Source organism: Gopherus flavomarginatus, chromosome 7, assembly GCF_025201925.1.
Source record: "Gopherus flavomarginatus isolate rGopFla2 chromosome 7, rGopFla2.mat.asm, whole genome shotgun sequence".
Lineage (NCBI taxonomy): Eukaryota > Metazoa > Chordata > Testudines > Testudinidae > Gopherus > Gopherus flavomarginatus.
In genome coordinates, this window is record NC_066623.1 from 54,734,476 (window position 1) to 54,753,812 (window position 19,337).

The window sequence follows — 19,337 nt, forward strand, 5'->3', positions numbered from 1 at the left end:
GTATATTTAGCTTAGCCAACAAGGTTAAGGAGGAACTGGAGTACAGTCTGTAACTACATACATGGGGAGCAAATATTTGATAATAGGCTCTTCAATCCAGCAAAGAAAGATATAGCACAATACAATTGTTGGAAGCTGAAGCTAGACAAATTCAGGCTGGAAATAAAGGTGTAAATTTTTAACAGTGAGAGTAATTAACAACTGGAACAATTTACTGAGGGTTGTGGTGGATTCTGAATTTTTAAATCAAGTTTGGATGTTTTAGTAAAACATCTGTTCTAGGAATTATTTTGGGGATGTTTTATGGCCAGTCTTATACAGGAGGTCAGACTAAATGATTACAATGGGCTCTTCTAGCCTTGAATGTTGGCTGTGTTGCAGACTGTCTTTAGGACAGCAGCTAACTGCCCAGGTAACCTCATCTCCAAAATGTCTCTGTTGAAGATGGCCCTTCAGGTAATTTTTCCATGGACTAATGATTACAGAATCCTGGCAATGAGACTGACTCCTGCAGAGGTACTATTTTTGATCAACTGATCGAAGGGGTATGACAAGGGATATGCAAGCCCACCTGCTCTGCAGACACACCGATATGGCATAAATGAGATCTTAGACAACAGTATAAATGAACAGTGTTCCCTCCTCAGGTATTGGAGATACGCTCACACACACACAGTCATATCCTCCAGAGTACTCACTTTCCCCCTAAAAGAAGCAGTTATTCCCCCACCTCCACCAAAAAGCACCCCAATTTATGTGACCTCTATTGATCTCTGAATCAGTAGAGTCCTATACACAGCTCTCCCTTCCCTGGTATTCTGAGCATATGAAATAAAATAGCTTCCCTTCTTAGCCTAGTGGTACTGGATCAGGGTCACCTGTCAGGGTTTATAACCTTACATTTGTGTTATTTTACTTCTTTGGGACAACATAATTCTGCTTATGTTTTGTTTACATGCATTTTAGATAACTACATAGATTTGTTAGCTGTAGCACATGCATATTAAACCTATATAATCAAGACATATGCCTTGGAACAACATAACCCCAAAATGTTGCTCAATGTACTGCAGGTTGCTGAGGCATCAAGTTAATTGGTAATAACTGTTAATGAGAGGCAGTGTGATCTTGTGCATTGAGCATAGAACTAGTAGCAGATTCCAGAATTCTGATTGTCTGATACTTACACTTGTTACATAGACAAGTCACTTAATTGGCATCTCCGTCTCTATATTCGAGAAATGGGACTGTACTAATATACATGCCTACCTCACAGTGGCACTTGTGTATTGCAACGTGGATAAATAAGAAGCACCATAAGAACCATGTTTCAATTACACCATTGGTAGTATTAAAATTTTTAATGGTCTCGGAACTTAAAGAAGATGTGGAACATGTAACAATTATTGGACTGAAAATTATAATAAGTTCTATTCACTCACTTGAAAAATGATTTTAGATCATTAGTTCTCAAATATCCATCTGTGAGAGTGAGAGAGTATGTTTAGGTGATATGCAAAGTATTATTCCTGTAACTTTGTTCTAGATAAAGATGGGTCATTTAACAATTAAATACTAGAAGTTGATTTTTTTTAATCTAATATATGGGGGGCCCTACGATTTTGTCACAGACCTCCAAGACTTCAGCCTCGGTGGCTAGGAGCTGCAGAGTCACGCCGCCTCCCACAGCAATAGGGAGCTGTGAGGTACCCCCACCACCTGAGGCAGCAGGCTCCCAAGCTCCTAGCTGCAGCAGGGGTGGCAGGGGGACCTATGCAGCTCCCTGGCCGCCGTGGGGAGGGGCAGGGGGACCCCCCACAGCTCTTAGCCCCCATGGGCAGTGGGGGCCCAGCCATCCCACAGCTACCCAGCCCCTTCCCATTTTAGCATGGATATTTTTAGTAGAAGTCACAAACAGGTCACAGGTAATAAAGAAAAATTCACAGAAGCCCATAACCTGGCCAATTTTTACTAAAAATATCCAATTTTTACTAAAAATCTTAGCCTTACAATTAAGTGACAATGGTTTTCAGAGGTTGTTGAACATATATACTACTCCTAGTGACATCATTGGGAGCTATGCATTGTCAGCACCTCTGGAAGTCACTTTAAAAACATAAGTGAAAGATTTTTTTGGCCAGAGTTTGAAAGGATATTGCATATACAGGTCTAAAACTACTATAAAATTACTGACATTTCTCCTGTACCTTTTTAGTTATATCCATTCTTATGAATATACTGAAACCAATGAGTAAATCAAAATTAATTTTATTTATATGGTACACAGACAGGCTAAAATAATCTAAATCAGAAATTGTATCAACAAAAAATGTTCCAACTGTTCAGCTAATGGAAGATTTGAGATTAAGGGTAACGTTTTCAAGAATTATCAAATCCTCTTTTCAAGAGCATCCAAGGTATTTAAGTGCTTTTGAAAATTTTACCCATGGTGACTTTAGAAAGTCTCAGCGATCAAGAAAAAGACATTGGGTGAAAAAAGCAGATCCAAATGCAGAAAAGAGGCAACAAATAGACAAACTAATATTTAAAGTTTCAGTCCTGAAGAATTACAAGAACAGAGCCCAGGAGAAATAGAAAATCTAACCAAAGAAACAGGATAAACAAAATGAGATCTGAAAAGAAGCTGTGAGTAACTCAAAAGCTTGTCTTTTAACAACAGAAGTTAGCCAAATAAAAAAAGATTACCTCACATACCTTGTCTCAGGATAAACATAGGTCAGATATAAAACTCAAAAACTAAAAGACTTACACCAAGAAGAGAATGAACAAACAAGTAGGCTGAAAGAATACAGAGAAATTAGGCTATTCAAATCTTTACAGCAGCTACTTAAAAGTTGATTTTTATGTTCCCAAGGCAGTCTGGCCAAACATTTTAGAAGAGCAGTTTCAATAGAAATGTACAATGAATATCAATCCATGCCATTTTATTTTTAATTCAGTTATCTGCCCAAACATGGACTTATCCTGTACAAACACAAATGGGTGTTCAATACACACCAAGCAGAAAACATGGATTCAAGCTTCCAGAAAGAGACATAGCAACACCAACTGAATTTATGTAGTTCCCCAAACAGGACTCTTCCCTCTGAGGGCTTCTCTATCGCTGGACAATCACAGGTAGAGCAAGCCAGGGTTTATATAAGAATCCACTCTCCCATCATGATGATCTCAGTAAGACTTGTCTCGAAATCAGATGGAACTTAAGATCATTCAGACTGTGTTCGATATACTTGGAAAATACTACAACCAAGATCTAAGATACCTCCATTCAAACCAAAGCTACCCTAGTCCAACATCCTCAGTGTAGTTTCTGCTAAAACTGTACTTACACTAAAAGCCAAAATTAACCCTCAAACTATTTTATATAAACAAGATAAATTGGTAAACTTACCACTAGAAGAATCAGAACTGAGAAAGATAATGCAGACAGGATGTTGAAGTCCATTTTTACCAAGGCTAATCAGTTGACAGCACCAGGGCCTGTCTACAATACTAAATGTGTTCTGAGGTCATATTCAGAAGAAGCTTCCCACATAAAATGCAATATTTTAAACCCACACATGAGGATAAATACAATAAGCAGAGTCCAAGTGAAAGCCAGTATAACAGTTAGTTCAGGAAGTCTGAACTCAAAGCATTCTCCTCTTTAGTTCAGCAGTTTTTTCATCTCGTGAGGCTGCATAGTTCTCTGCTATCTTTGCCAGAGCTTCATGGTATTTCTCCAAGCCAGCCCTCAGGTTAAGATAGATCTCCTAAGGTGAGAAAGTTAGTCAGTCAATGAGGTTCTCCCATCAGCAGTGTTAATGCTGACGCCTTACAGAGGATTTAAAAAGACAGCAGGGCAGATTTTGGGTGAATCAGAGCTGCGCTCAGTGCTGCTCAGGAGTATCCATGGAACAGGAGGGGAAAGGTAGAGCAATGAGCACAGGGATGGGAGAGTGATGGGAACTGCCATCTCCTAAAATTCAGAGGAATCAGGCTATCCTACACTCGCCTTTCAGCTTTGCCTGGCTCCCCTGACCACAAGCCCTGCACACCACAGAAGGGCCACAGGAGGGGAATTCCCCTCTGCAACAATGCAGTTCTCTCCCCTTCCCAAGTCCACTGATCCTTGTAAGGTTCAGAGGACAGCACTGATTCAGCAGACCGCCTATTATCCACACAATTAGGGCTCTCATGCAGTATTATGAAGTCCAAATGTGTTGCTTCATAGCCCCAAAGCGTTCCCTTCTCCTCCATCTCGCAGACTAAGGGTCATCTGAGAAGAGCCTAGCTCATACGGACTTTAGCTGGCATACAGCAGGACGTCAAGTCTGCTGCAGGAAGAGTGCATGTGTTGGGAGGAAGGCATAGGCACAACAGCTGGCTAGTTATATCAGAGCTACTTAAATTAGTTCAGGTTGAACCAAATCCAAAACTGAAAATATTTAAACGAATCAAAAAAATCCATTTTAGGTTGAACAAAAAGAGTCATTCAACCCAAAACATTTGATTACAGGCATTTTTAAAGGGCTGGAGGAAGAGGTGGTCAGGCCCGCCTTAAAACTTTTGTCGTCACTATGAATTGCCACTATGCATGTCCATTTATAGTCATTGGGCCAAAGAAAGAGTAAGAATGACTATGGCCTGGTGGTTAAAGGTACTTCCCAAGGATTTGGTATAACCAAGTTCAAGTTCTTGCTCCTATGACTATTTATAACAAGTGGAACAGATTCAACAGGAGACACAGACGGACGTTCACACCAGAATATTCCATAGCCTAATGGCGAGGGTGCACTCCGACAATGTGGGCGACCCAAATACAAATCCCTTTTCCACATCAGGCAGCAAAGGGAATTCAGCCTAGGTCTTCCACAGCTCAGGTGAGTGCCCTAAGTACTGAGCTAAAGTTCTGAAAGAACCATCACCTCCCCACCCCGGTTTGGGAATAGTGCCTAAGTGCCAAAGGGGTTTTGGAGGGGGAAGAGGAGGTTGGAGGAGGGGGGGTGAAACTATTTGGCAAATTTATGTCAAATTCACAAAGTTTCTGGTCAGCTGAAACTGCATTTTTTGGCAAATAAAGGGTTTTGCTCAGCTCTCCTCTCCAGTACTTAGAGGAGAATTCCTGCTTACCTGTGCTTTCATTTTTTCCTTTTCAGTGTTCTCGTTCAGCTGCTGGACTTTTAATCTGACTTGCTGGATTTCCTTGTGAATCGCCGTCACCTTCTCATAGACAGCCCCTCTCTTCTCCTGAACTCTGTTACAATACCTAAAGCAAGAAGGTATGAAATAGTTTGTGCTGAACCAATCACCTCACCCCAAATTAAATATAAACACCAAGATGGATTTCACACTGGATATGAGTGTCAAGGAAAGTGATTTTCTAAGTTACAATTAGAACAGTTATTTGCAAGAGTGAAGGAAAAGTTGCATTTGTGGAATAAGTAACATTTATCCATCTAGGTGTACAATTTATCTCCATCACACTGACATCAGAAAAGTTGACTCATTCTTAAATCCTAGAGTTATATAGCATCAACAAAAAAACAAAAAACTCAGAGTTAACATAACTTGTCACTACTACACTAATTTAAACCGGCCTTAAGTATTTTTCTACTGTTAAGTAATGCATTCATCATACTCTAGAGCAGTGGTTCTCAAACGTATTTGATCCTGCCCCCATTCTTTATGCCTGTAGTCATTTGCAAGCACACACACCACCCTACTCATGCCACCAAAGTACATATACTTGTGCCCAGCTCTGAAGGCAGAGTGGAAAGCAGTGGCTGCTGGCCAGATGCCCAGCTCTGAAGGCTGCCCCATGGCGAGCAACAGTGCAGAAGTAAAGGTGGCATGGGATGGCATTGCTACTGTTACTTCTCCTTCAGAGCTGAGCACCCAGACAGCAGCCACCACTCTCCCAAAGCTTCTTATGATTCTGCAGAATACATTTTGTGCCCCCCGGTTTGAGAACCTCTGCTCTAGAGGCAGCATGGTTAGTGGGACTGGAATCTTGAGTTCAAAGGCCAGCTCAGCCACAGAATTCCTACATGATCTCAACTTTTACTGTGTCTCAGTCTCTCCATCTTTAAAAATGGGATTAATACTGATCCATATCATAAAGATGTGAGAATTAGCTAGTATTATACTTCAAACTGTTTTCAAAGATTAGCTGTGACAATGCAGGGTCTGAAAAAGGATTTGGATAGTTTATGTTTCCATAAAATACTTCAAGACAGAATGGAGCTCGGTTTTGCACCAAAGTTGCATCATCACTAATTGAAAGTGTTATTATGTCTAGACCTGTGTATTTTGTACCATTCTCTACCTGTGGACCTGGCCACAGAATTCAACAAACCACAAAGCTGTGCTGCACAAAATAAGTTTTAAAGTATTAAGTCTCTAGCTCTTGGAGATGCACTTGGGGGAGTAGGAGGGGAAGTAAAATGGGCCCAGCCAGTGCCACCCCTCCCCAGCATCCCCCAGGACCCAGAACTGTGCATGGAAAACCAACCCCACTGTGGGGGCAGTAGGCAGCTGCCTGCTGTCAGATGGGACAAGGCATTCAATCTTAATAGTTTTGTCATTTCTGCTCCTACCTACAAGGAAAAGAAAAGATGCATTTTCCTGCTCACCATCAAAAATCCTTCCACTCTCCTGGGTTGCCAAAACCCAAAGCCACCTCCCTTCCCTTCTTCACTGCTAAAGCCCATAATTGTCAAAACACAGGAAACATCTACAAGGCAATTGTGTTAATGCAAAAATCTACAGCTACACTAAAAATTTAGAAGAGCATTTAATATCATAGACTTTAAGGTCAGAAAGGACCATTATGATCATCTGGTCTGATCTCCTGCACAATGCAGGCCACAGAATCTCACCCACCCACTCCTGTATCAAACCTGTGTGAGCCACTGAAGTCCTCAAATCATGGTTTAAAGACTTCAAGATACAGAGAATCTTCCAGCAAATGACCTGTGCTCCACACTACAGAGGAAGGCAAAAAAAAACCCAGGGCTTCTGCCAATCTGCCCTGGAGGAAAATTCCTTCCCAACCCCAAATATAGCGATCAGCTAAACCCTGAGCATGTGGGCAAGAGTCACCAGCCAGAAACCCAGGAAAGAAGTCTCTGTAGTAACTCAGATCCCACCCCATCTAACATCCCATCACAGACCATTGGGCATATTTACCGCTAGTAGTCAAAGACGAATTAATTGCCAAAATTAGGCTATCCCATTATACCATCCCGTCCATAAACTTCTCAAGCTTTGTCTTATCAAAAGCAAACAATTCTGTATTGTGCTGCCTTCATTTTTGATTTAATTAAAAACTTCCATTTACTTTAAGTTACTTCAAAATTTAATAGAGGAGTAATAGAAATCACGGGGATCTGCCATAAATTCTAGGCCCAGCTTTCTGCAGAGAGCAGAAGCCCTTAAGTAGGACCAGAGCACTCAGTTAACTTTCCCCATCTAAATGAAGATGCTTCCTAAACAACACTCCGTTCACTTGGCCAGTAATGTTCTGTATCCCCTTTGACACATTGAAGACTGGTGTTTAAAATACTATCATTGGCCAGCTCCTCCTAGGTCTTACTGTAGAATCATAGCCCTGTGTTTACAATATTACAGTCTGCCATTCTGAAAAAGATTGTGATGTTCCAAGCCCAGCCTTACAACGTGCCTTCAGCATCACATAGGAAGGAAGATGAGCTGGGAAGCTTTGATCAAATGACACTTTTCCCTTTTGTTTTAGAAGTGTCACATCAGGATAATACCCCCCTGAGATACAACACCCCATTTCCCTGTGGGTCTTGAATGGCTTTGATAATGAGCAAAAGTGGTAAGGGAAATTATGAAAAATTCATGAAAGGCAAATGGGGCTTTGTTGAAGTCTGATGAGTTGGAAAACTATCCCAGTGTGACATTTTCTTTAAAAAGATAAAAAAAATCAAAGCTAAGCATTATAAATTGAATTAGTAATCCACTGAAAGAGTTGCTGTCAACTCACATTGCAATTATTGATCCAAGTCCCCAAGTGCTTGCCTACAGCATTACTGGTCTTCACAGAACTATTCCCCATCACTACCATTTTCATCTATACTACTTGTTACGTTTGTATCAGGGATGTGAATTTTTGGAAGTGTGTATCACAAAGTAGCGCCAGGCACAAATGCCAGCTCATTCGTACTCAAATACTGTGCGCTTGTACTGCTCAACGTCTTCATGTTTCTTTTTTATCCTTATTTCAGCCGTAGACAGCTTCTCGCGCTTAGCGTTGACCAGTCTCTTTAAGGACATTTCATCTGTCGCGGCATTCTTCAACTCTAACTGGCCATTCTCAATCTGGTCCTCGAGATTTCTGACCTACAGTATTTTGAAAGAAAGACTGAAAAGCAATTCTATAAAAATCAAAGAAATGCAATGTCCCTCTATTGGATATTTGCCAAAATAGAACTTTGCTCTCTCTCATTTTGATAGTCTGAAAACCCAGTTAATTCTTCCTAGAAATTCAACAGTTAAACACACTTTGTAAATATTTAACAGGTCAGGCTTGGTGGATCACATCACGTAGACTGCCAGTAATTACTGCACTATACTACAGTAAGTTACATAGGACAAATATTTAAAACTTTACTATGTTTTGCCAAAAGTGAACAGTAAGGTAGCTATTTTTATTTTTACTTACTAAAATACTCTGTCATCTTCAGAACTGTTAGCCCTAATTAGGAAGGTACCATATATCATGGCAAAAAAAATTTGTCCAATAAAAAATTGGTTTGTAATAGTAATAAAATTAAGGTGCTTGTTAAAATGATCATTGTGGGTACAATCATATTTCCTCCTTTTGGTTTCCGCTCTTCCCATAAGAAAAACAGTTTAAAATTCAAACTTTCCTCCTCCAAATAAATCACCTTCTAGAAAAAGAAGATGATACATGCTATTTTGGCTTATGTTTCTACAGTAATACATTCTTCCACTATTAAAGATGGCAACAAATTTAAAGGAGTTTGTCCCTGTGAGCTTAAAATCAAAATTTTCCCTCCTACCTACAGATGTGCTATGGGAAGTTACTGTACTGAACCCCAACAGTAGCTGCATTTTGATAGTGCTGCTTATAAATAGTTTTGAAGCAGCTTCGGGTCCTTTGAGATAACAGGAACTATGGAAATCGAAGATGATTAAGAAAATAGATACAGTACTGGCTGTTATGTCTAGGTGCTAGAAGGCAGCATGCTTTGCTTTGAAAGAGATTCCATTTTAGCAAGTATTACTTGTACTGTTGCATAGTGGTTTGTTTTTTCAGATTCATATCCTAAGCAAAAAATAAAGCAACAGGCAGCAGCACTTGCATGATATTAAAACCCAGTACTTAACTGAGAGCAATTTATTTCTTACATGCAGTTAGAGGGGGCACACAAATACATAATACAAACCTCTGATGAGATATTGGCCATTCTCTCCACATTTGCTCCTTGGCTTTGCATTTTCTTTTGGTATAACTGCACCTCCAATTGACATGATGGCAGAATCTCAACTAGGTCTCGATAACCTTCATACTTCTCAATAACCTCTTGCTTTACCAAAGAAACAAGAAAACGCTATTTACTTAAAGAAATCATAAGAGACATCACATTTCAATCATGTTCTGCAGTAATGCATATTTGCTCTTGTATCTAATCCTTCAATGTCTGGTTGTAAACTGGAATTAAAGAAATCAAGTAACTTCAAAATTGTTGCTGAAAGGAAATAAATTCTGAGTTTGCCAACAAGATTATGCATCGGAGGAAAAAGCCATTGGCTTGGAAAGGCAGGAATGACACCCAGGTGCTGTACTCAACCAAACCTTCAGATACAAGGAAGTAAATTTATCTATTCAATGTGCTACAAGGCCTGTTGGGGAAGAGAATGCAAGTTATACAATGGAAAATTCTATGTCAGTAGAAGTGCGATTATGTTCACAGTCTGAACTAACATTACACAGGAATGTTTGATTCATCTATGCTTCAGTGAAGCTCACAACTTTCTCTTCAGATTTCTCTCCCTGTTTATATGGTTTGTTTTTGAGGTGTGAAGTTACCACCATCTGACTCTAATCAGTCTGCTCACAAGACATAGAAACAAACAAACTTCGTGGCTGTAAGATTTGTACTTAAATATACATTAACGCCTCACTTAAAGTTGTCCCGCTTAACATTGTTTCGTTGTTATGTTGCTGATCAATTAGGGAGCACACTCATTTAAAAAGTTGTGCAGTGCTCCACTCTTACGTTGTTTGGCTGCCTGCTTTCTCCACAGCTGGCAGCCTCCCTAGGGCCCCCTCCCCCCAATGCCTCTCGGCCGCCAGAAGACTCTGCGTATCAGCGCTTTCCCCCTCTTCCCCATGGCAATCAGCTGGCTTGCAGTGTTTTTTAGGCGGAGGGAGGGGGAACCTGCGCACCAAGTCCTCGCTCCTCCCCTGTCCCTCCAAAATGCCACAAGCCAGCTGATTGCCGCCAGCAGGAGGCAGGGAAAGTGTGCTGAGTCCTCGCTCCTCCTGCCTCTCTCCTGTCCGGAGCAATCAGCTGGCTTGCAGCGTTCGGGAAGCAGGGGGAGCCTGCACACCAAGTCCTTGCTCCTTCCCCCTCCCGCCTGCTTCCAAAATGCCACAAGTCAGCTGATTGCCCTTGGCAGGAGGGAGGCAGGAGGAGCAGCAATGACTCGGCGCACCTCCACTCCCTTCCCTGCCTCCTGCCTGCGGCAATCAGCTGGCTTGCGGTGTTTTGGAGGCGGGAGGGAGGAGCGAGAACTTGAATGCAACAAGCCAGCTGACTGCCTCAGACAGAAGCGGGGGGAGGAGCGAGGACTGTGTGCACCTCCCCCCTCCTTCCCCTACACAGCAATCAGCTGGTTTGGCATTTAGAAGGGAGGGGACAGAGAGGGGAGGAGCCAGGATGCAGCAAGCAAAGTAAAGGGGGAGAAGAGACAGGTCAAGGGTGGGGGCTTGGGGGAAGAAGTGGAGTGGGCAGGCTGAAGGTTGAACCTCCTGCCTCTGGTGCTTGCAGAGTAGGGGAAGCTGCCCTGGAACATACCCCCCCCCCCAATTAACATTAATTCTTATGGGGAAATTAGATTCACTTAACATCGTTTCACTTAAAGTCGCATTTTTCAGGAACATAACTACAACGTTAAGTGAGGAGTTACTGTATACAGTCTAAAACTTCTCTGCCTACTATTTTTACAGGTAACTGAAAAGATAGGTATATAATTGAAGAAGTTAAAGGAACATTTTCCTGTATTTTTCTCCTATTTAGTTTGTGCATTTCACAGATTATATATGGGGGGAAGGGGCAGGTTCCAGTGTTGCCCCTGAATTGCCATTTAGTTTCCTCTTGTTTGTCATGAGTCTTCACACATCAGGAGTGGAACATTAAGAATAAAAAGAAACAACAGAAAACCAAAAATTGGAAAGGGGACTGACAGATGCTTAGTTCCTGAAGCTACTATTGCTTTTTTTGCAGCTTACTAAGATTTCAAGTTGATTGTGTACTTCAATTATCTGCTTCCTTTTGATTAACTTCCTCTATTTTAATTGGAGTGAACCTATGTCAGACAATTTTGGAATTAGATTGTTATTTAGGGATAAAGTGTTCCCAGAGAGAGGAAAGCAACCCTCCAGATTCAAAACTACTGAGTGAGAACAGAGGTAACCCTGGAGCACCTGGTCAAGAGGCCAGGGCCTGGGAAGAAGTGTTAAAACAGTGTCAGGATGATGGATGCAGTCAGCTGGACAGGTTCAAGGGACCCAACATTTCAAAGTTTAGTATTACAGATGGAACAATCATCAATAGCACTACTTGTGATCCCATGCTTAAAGGAGGTGTTCTCCAAATATCAGATGTTTGTTTTCTTTCATCTGAAACTAAATTCTTAAACTCCCTGCTAGTCACCTATCGCTGATCTTTTTTAAAAATGATGCACAAGCAGCTCTCGATATTATGCCAGAAGACAGACTCATATCATTACTCATGTCTTGCCTATCACAGAGGGAATTTAATAGATTGAAATAAGTACAAAGCAGCCATAATACAGTGACCAAGACTTACCTTGGTTTTCTTGAGTTTCTGGACAGTGTCCTTCATATGTTCTTTGTAATTCTTCAGTTCCTCTGGAGACTCCACAATTTTTGATTTCAATTGCTCTTGTTCTTCTTTCAAAGTAGCCATTGTCACTTTTAGCTGATTCTAATTAGCAAGACAATTAAAATGTGTGGTTGGTCTCAATTTTACTCAGTTTTAATAATGCTGAAAGTGATTACTTGTCTTCTGATGCTTTAAGTAGAAGAGAGAAGAGCCATTCAGTGAGGCAGGGTTCTGCATTGACCATCTTGTGCAGAACAGCATTTTACTGCTATCTAGCAAGTTGTTCTACATCAGAACATTTTTGTTGTAGTATTTTTCTTTTAAAAACCAAAATTCTATTCAATTATCTTAAGAATGTTACAGTTGCCAAGCAAAGCACTCAGGTCAGCAAATGCCAAAGTTAAGGCTGCCTTAATTCTGCTCCCTTTTGTATGCGCATTGTGGTACAATTTTGAGTTACATGACTGCATGTTATTTTTGCTGCGCTCATGCTTGCTGCAAACATTCTTGCCAATGAAATTCACTACCCAAATATTAATAAGAGGTCACAAATACCAGTAGAGCTAAACAGCCAGCTGTATTCACAAGAATATTCATAATTTTTTCCTTCATTTGCCCAGTTCCAGTCCTGGCCAATATTCTCCCTCTCTGTAAAATAGGAAATATCTAAGGAAGTAAGGGCTACTGCCAAGAATTATGGGGATGCCCTGTTTCCTCCACTCATTCTAGAGTGTTTTCACATTCTTTGAAGACTTAAAGGTGATATAGCTATTCCATCAATAATTAACTACTTTAAAAGGATGTCATAGTTCTACAGTTAGGCATTCAAATCAGGAATTTCCAAATGTAGCATATTCAGCCTTAACTCTATGCTTTTATTTGCATGAAACAATAGTCTTTAGTTATGGGATCATTTATTTCTTTAATACAGTGCAATATAAAGCTGTTCTACAACTTTAGATACTAGCAATATTTCCACTTTGCATACTTACACAACTTTAAGTGTTATAACGGTCCATTATCTTTTTTGATTTAGGACCAGATGTACTTAACACCTACATATTTTTCTTTCGAAAGAAGAAAGCTAGAGGCAAGGCACAACAGGAATAATATATCCCAAGCACCTTACAGGATCAGTAAGGAGCTCAGCTTCATTTGATGTGCATCATACAAAATGGGCATCATACCAGCTGCACTATGCATACACAAAGTGAAATGTTCAAAGGCTCATAATTTGATCAAATTAAAACCCAATTTTCAAATGTTTAAAGGGACTTTTCCATGAGGGCTTCTTCTGTGCCAAATTTCAACTTTAAATCTCCAGCTCTGTCAGCATTATTACAGCAGTTCACAAAGTTGTAAGATTTTTTTTTATAGCCTCCTCCCCTGCTCTGCACTCTTCACACTCAAACGGCTGAAATCTTTCAACTTAGCTTGCCCAAAGTATCACTTATGGGCAGAGAGGAAGTCTGGAAAATTTTAGCCTGAAAGGTGAAAATAGAGGTTTGGAACAGAAATGTTTAGGCCTTGGCTACAAACAAAAGTTGTACAGCTTTTACTATACTAGTACAGTTGAAATGTTACAAAAGCTCTTGTGAGAGCAAGTATCAGAGGGGTAGACGTGTTAGGGCTTGGCTACACTGGAGAGTTACAGCACTGGTGGTGGCTTTACAGCGCTGTAACTTACACCCCATACACAATGGCAAAGCACATACAGCGCTATATCTCCCTGGCTACAGTGCTGGCTGTACTCCAGCTTGGCCTGGGGAATAACGACTATAGCACTGCTCGTGCACCGCTGGGGTGCCAGTGTAAACAGTGATTAATCTTATTATGCTGTAATTGACCTCCGGAACATTCCCACAATGCTTTTTAAGTAAAGATAACACTTCCTTTTGTTGTGATGCCTCTCTTTGTTGTGAACTCGGGGCTCCCGGAGCTGCTTATCTAAAAAACAAACACAGCTACTGTTTGCTCAAGCAGAGGCAGGCAGGGGGATTCCTTTGGAATGTCCACAGCTACTGTTTGCTTGAGGAGAGAAGCAGCCCAGACGGGGGGAAGGGGCAGTCCGTTTTGGAGCAGCTGCTTATCTGGTCTGAAGGCTATTTGCATTTAGTGAATGAGAGAGGGGTGGGGGAAGGGGTCGAAACTTTTAAAATGGTTGAAGGTTGATGCTGTGTATCTTCAAGTCCTTAGAACTTGCAAGGCAGGGTGCTGACAGTGTCAGCTCCAAAAATCCACTCTCTCTGTCTCCCCCACACTCCCTGTCACACTTCACCCCACCCCCCTCTTCTGAAAAGCACGTTGCAGTCACTTGAATGCTGGGATAGCTGCCAATAATGCACCACTCCCAACACCGCTGCAAATGCTGCAAATGTGGCCACACTGCAGCGCTGGTAGCTGTCAGTGTGGCCATACTGCAGCTTTTTCTCTACACAGCTGTACGAAGACAGCTTTAAACTCCCAGCGCTGTACAGCTGCAAGTGTAGCCAAACCCTTAGTTTGGATTTGTAAAAAGCAACAAAAAGAGTCCTGTAGCACCTTATAGACTAACGGATGTATTGGAGCATAAGCTTTCGTGGGTGAATACCACTTCACCAGACACATGTGGGGGAGCAAAGTTATACCAGTATAAAAATATTTATACCAATATAGCTATTGCTATAAAAGAAAGGGAATAAGCTATATTGATATTAGCACCATTATTCCAATATGACTGCATCCACATTAGGGTCTGTACTGGGATTTTTATATACCAAAATAATTGTCTCATCCTTAACTGAAATAGCTATACTAATGCAAAAATTGTGTTTCACCTGGAGTTAGAAACCTTAGTTACGAGAGCTGGAGTCCCAGATATATCAAAACCAGATTCTATTCTTATCATGCAAGTTTCCATGAAATACAAATATAGAAGTGGTTTTTAAAATGCAATCAAGTTTCGTTATCTGAACCATTCACACTGCACATAGCTAGCAGAAGTCAGGCAGAAAAATCTGATGCTATATTAAAAAAAAGCTCCATCACTTATTGAAGGCTACTGTTCAAATCCCATTTAAATTGAATTGAAGTTATACTTACCAGACTTCGGGTTCTCTCTGCAACTTCTGCTTTCTTTTGGGAAGTCACTTCTTGCAAGGCTGTCTAATGAAGAGAATAATTGTTTGGCAGTTAAAAGAGGAGAATTATTAGTATGACTTCTGGTTTTATGTTTGAACTTCTACTACAGAGAAAAAAGACTACTGAAAAAAGCAGTTAGCAGCTACCTGCACAGCTATCCCTTCTCAGGGTCTCAGCACATGCACCCCACAGATGTCAGGCTTTGGGTGCAATTCCACAATTCACCTCTCTTAGACAAGGACCTGTGTTACAGCCCCCTAGGTACCATCCATGACTACTTCAGCAAGTCCAGCTGGGGTTTGGACCTTGCCATTGAGGCATCTGGGAGTGGTTACCATTGATTTATGCACAGAGGCCACACAGCCTTCTCAAACAGTATTACTAAATATTAACAAAACAGCTTTCAGAAACATGATGGGTTACAAACAACAAAAAGGAAGACCTAACTACATGGATCTTACCTTTTAACTACTCCTGGCCTAGACGCTTAGGCCCTGCTTAGAGAGAACATGCCTGCCTGCAGTTCCTACTTCTTCCCCCACCACCACCCATGTGGGCATGCTGACCACTTTCCCCCTCCCCTTCTATTAGGGGCATCTTTTAACCAGTCAGGGTCTTTTGATCTTTAGCATGTTCCAGTGATAGCCCCAAGGTACTCTTAGCTGATTTGAAGGTGTGTATCTGCTGCTGTCTCATCTCTTAGGGTGTCTACACTGCAATTGAATGAGTAATTGCAGCTTGGGTAAAAACACACCTGTGCTAGCATTGCTAAAAAAGCAGTGCAGATGTGGAAGCACAGGTTTGAACAGGTAACATAGGCCCTTGGTGTGCTTGTACAGCCCTTGCCGCCATAGCTACGCTGCTATTTTTAGCCACACTAACACAGGTAAAACTAGTATGGGTATAGCTACCTGAGCTGCCATCACACCTCAGACTCCATTGCAGACACACCCTTGAGTCCCTATTTCCTGCCCAGGCCAATCCCCAGCTCTGGGTTGACTTAACCCTTTCAGTTCAAGTAGGCAGCAACACAAAATTAAATGAGGAAACAGTCTTACAATATTCATTATAATGCAGTAGATCTCAGTTCCTCACACAAGCAATTTGTTTCTGTAATGAAAAACAGACTATTTCACACACTGCTTCTGATCCCTATGGACCCAGCTGTTAGCTTCATTCCCTCATAGGTACCAGCACAAGTTAATGCTAGAGAGTACCATAGGACTCAGACCAGGATAGACGTAAATGCCTTAAATATTTTGACTTTGCTTTTAGTTTTAATCAAATCTCCCCTCAAGTTTTCATAGGATAAATCCAAAGAAATAATAAATGCCCACAATCAGAAGTCATAGTAGCTGTACTTTGTGACAAAACTTCAGAGAAGCAGATAAATAAGACATACCGTTTTTTGACGATAGTCCTGGTTTAGTACTTGCTGCAGTTCTTGAATATCATCAGACAGCTGCTTGAACTCTGCTTTCTGCTCTACTGGAATCGTGCTAAACACAAAGATATGATGTTTGATCTTGTTAGTGCACACCAAGTGTCAGCGAGCTCAGGGCTGTGTAGTACAAACAGAAAGACACTTTTCCTGCCTCAAAGGGTCTTAGGATCAGCTACAGACAGTGACCTGGGTGACCAGTTGAAGACCTAATCTCACATTTTCTTTTTAATCTTGCTTTAGTGGGTTATTGTTGAAAGATTTCATAGCTACAGTATGATTTAAGGAGTGGATTTAAATAAAGAGGGAGCACAAGGAGTGAGAGCTGTAAGTGTAAGAGGAAACACGGAAGAAAGTGCAAAAACAAGAGTAAGAGAATGATATTGATTTATCTAGATATTTGAATTATAAAAAAAAGTAATATGTTTGCGGCAATATAGCTTAAAGTTGTGGACTTAAAGCACAGGACTAACATCAGACAGAAGACTCTCCTAGTGCGTACTGACAGCAATTCTTGGGTATTGGAAAACTCCTTAGTTTTCAAATTGGTCTTGGAAATTAGAAAAGAACAAGAAGTGGCTATGGATAAGGGAGAAAAAAAAAACAGCGGCACACAGAGGTGGGGAGCTGGACTGATGAGAATGGGTCGGAAAACATGAGTAAAGGAGGCAGCTAACCCCATGCAGGGAGTCAGAAGTAATCGTGTAATTGTAACTAAGACTTTAGAAATATTAGTCTGAGGCATATTTAAAATAGGATCTTCCATCTTTAACATAATTTTAGTTAGAACAGCCTGAATTTGGAACTGGTGACTGGTAATAGAGCAAGTCACTGGTGGGACATCCCACCCACAGAGAGAAAAAACTGACCTACAGTCCCTAATGGTGACAACCGACAGTGATGATAAACTTCAGTACTCTGCCAAAGGAATGGACATGAGGGAGCCCCATCTGACAGGGTGAAAGCTAACAGAAGGCTGGAGGAGAGAGAAAGTCCATGGAATAGAAGTGCAGACTCGCTTAAATATGCAAATGAAGACAGATAAGGGAGCAAAAAGAATGAGAAATCAAAAGCAGAGAAGTAACACTAGACAAAGAAGTAAAGCTTGACAAAGTCTTAAAGATACAGAACAGAACACTGAAAACTTGATGCAGGACAACTGTTCAGCTTTTCTATAATGCTTTGCAAATACTAGTCTAATTAACCCTCAACATCTCCTGTGATGTAGGTAGTAGTATAGTTCCCTTCAAGGTGAGCAGCTGCATATACTGCTAGCTGGTCCCACAGTGCCTGCTCCTCCAGTAGTGTTCACCAAGAGCTACCAGACAGTGCAGCTGCACAGCAGGCGCTTTGATGTGGCTCCCCTTCCTCTGAATGCTGCAGTTTGAGAGAAAAGCTGACCCTGGTTCAGATAATACAAGCAGCACATACTAATGTATACAATAAACAGAACTATTAGTACAGAAGGTAAATGGAGGCAGGACTGGCAACTTTACACACTGCTATAAAAGCTGCCATACTGGGTCAGACCATGGTCCATCTTGCTCAGTATCCTGTCTCCAACAGTGACAGAGCTTCCGGGGGAGTGTACAGAACAGGGCAATTGTGGAGGCATCCACCCATCTTCCTCTGTTGGCTTCTGGTAGTCAAAGGGTTAGGGTGATCCCGAGCATGGGACTGCATCCCTGACCATCTTGTCTAATAGCCATTAATGGAACTATACTCCAAGAACTTATCCAGTTCTTTTTCGAACCCAGTTATACTTTTGGTAATCAGAAGATCGCATGGCAATGAGTTCCACAGCTTAGTTATGCACTGTGTGAAAAAGTACTTCCTCTTGCTGTGTTAAGCCTGCTGCCTATTACTTTCATCAGGTGACTCTTGGTTTGTGTGTCGTATGAAAGGGTAAACAACACTTCTTACTCACTTTTTCCTCACCATTCAAGATTTTATAGACCTCTATTATAATTCCATTAGCTATTTCTTTTCTAAGATGAGAGACTAAAAATATTGGGTCTGATCACCATATGGAAGCTGTTCCATACCTGTAACAATCTTTGTTGCCATTCTCTGAATCTTTTCCAGTTCCACTATATCCTTTTTCAGATGGGGCAACCAGAACTGGACACAATATTCAAGGTGTGGGCACACCAGGAATTATATAGTGGCATTATGCTACTTGTCTTATTTTCTATCCATTTTCTAACACAGTGAGCCTTTTTGGCCACTGCTGTGCATGTAGCAGTCATTTTCACCGTGACTAAGATCTTTCTTATGTGGTAACAGCTAATTTAGAACCCATCACTGTAGATATATAGTTAGGATTATTTTTTCCAGTATACATTACTTTGCATTTAATGTTGCATTTCATCTGCCTTACTGTTTCCCCAGTCACCAGTTTTATGAGATCCCTCTAACTCCCCGCAGTCTGCTTTGAACTTAAACTCTTGAATAGTTTTGAGCCATCTGCAAACTTTGCCACTTCAACACATTTATTAATCATCTGGAAAAGGGGGTGAACAGCGAACAGGTTGGAGTACAGATCCTTGGGGGGACTCCACTGGCCACCTCTCTACATTGTAAAAAATGGACCATTTATTCCTATCCTTTGTCTCCTATCTTTCAAATAGCTACTTGTTATAGCTACATTTTGG

The 19,337-nt window shown here is 41.1% G+C and overlaps 1 protein-coding gene across 1 annotated transcript in view; it reads right to left on the reverse strand.

Moving 5' to 3' along the window:
• Positions 1 to 2,272: 2,272 nt before the first annotated feature.
• NUF2 (NUF2 component of NDC80 kinetochore complex) overlaps positions 2,273 to 19,337 on the reverse strand; it is a 30,495-nt gene continuing 13,430 nt past the window's right edge. The window contains exons 8-14 of the mRNA XM_050963280.1: positions 16,645 to 16,741; positions 15,204 to 15,266; positions 12,087 to 12,224; positions 9,438 to 9,578; positions 8,192 to 8,367; positions 5,134 to 5,269; positions 2,273 to 3,773 (exon numbers count right to left, since the gene is read on the reverse strand). Coding sequence (XP_050819237.1) covers positions 3,651 to 3,773; positions 5,134 to 5,269; positions 8,192 to 8,367; positions 9,438 to 9,578; positions 12,087 to 12,224; positions 15,204 to 15,266; positions 16,645 to 16,741 — 874 coding nt within the window. The 3' untranslated portion in view covers positions 2,273 to 3,650. The remainder of the gene's footprint in view (positions 3,774 to 5,133; positions 5,270 to 8,191; positions 8,368 to 9,437; positions 9,579 to 12,086; positions 12,225 to 15,203; positions 15,267 to 16,644; positions 16,742 to 19,337) is intronic.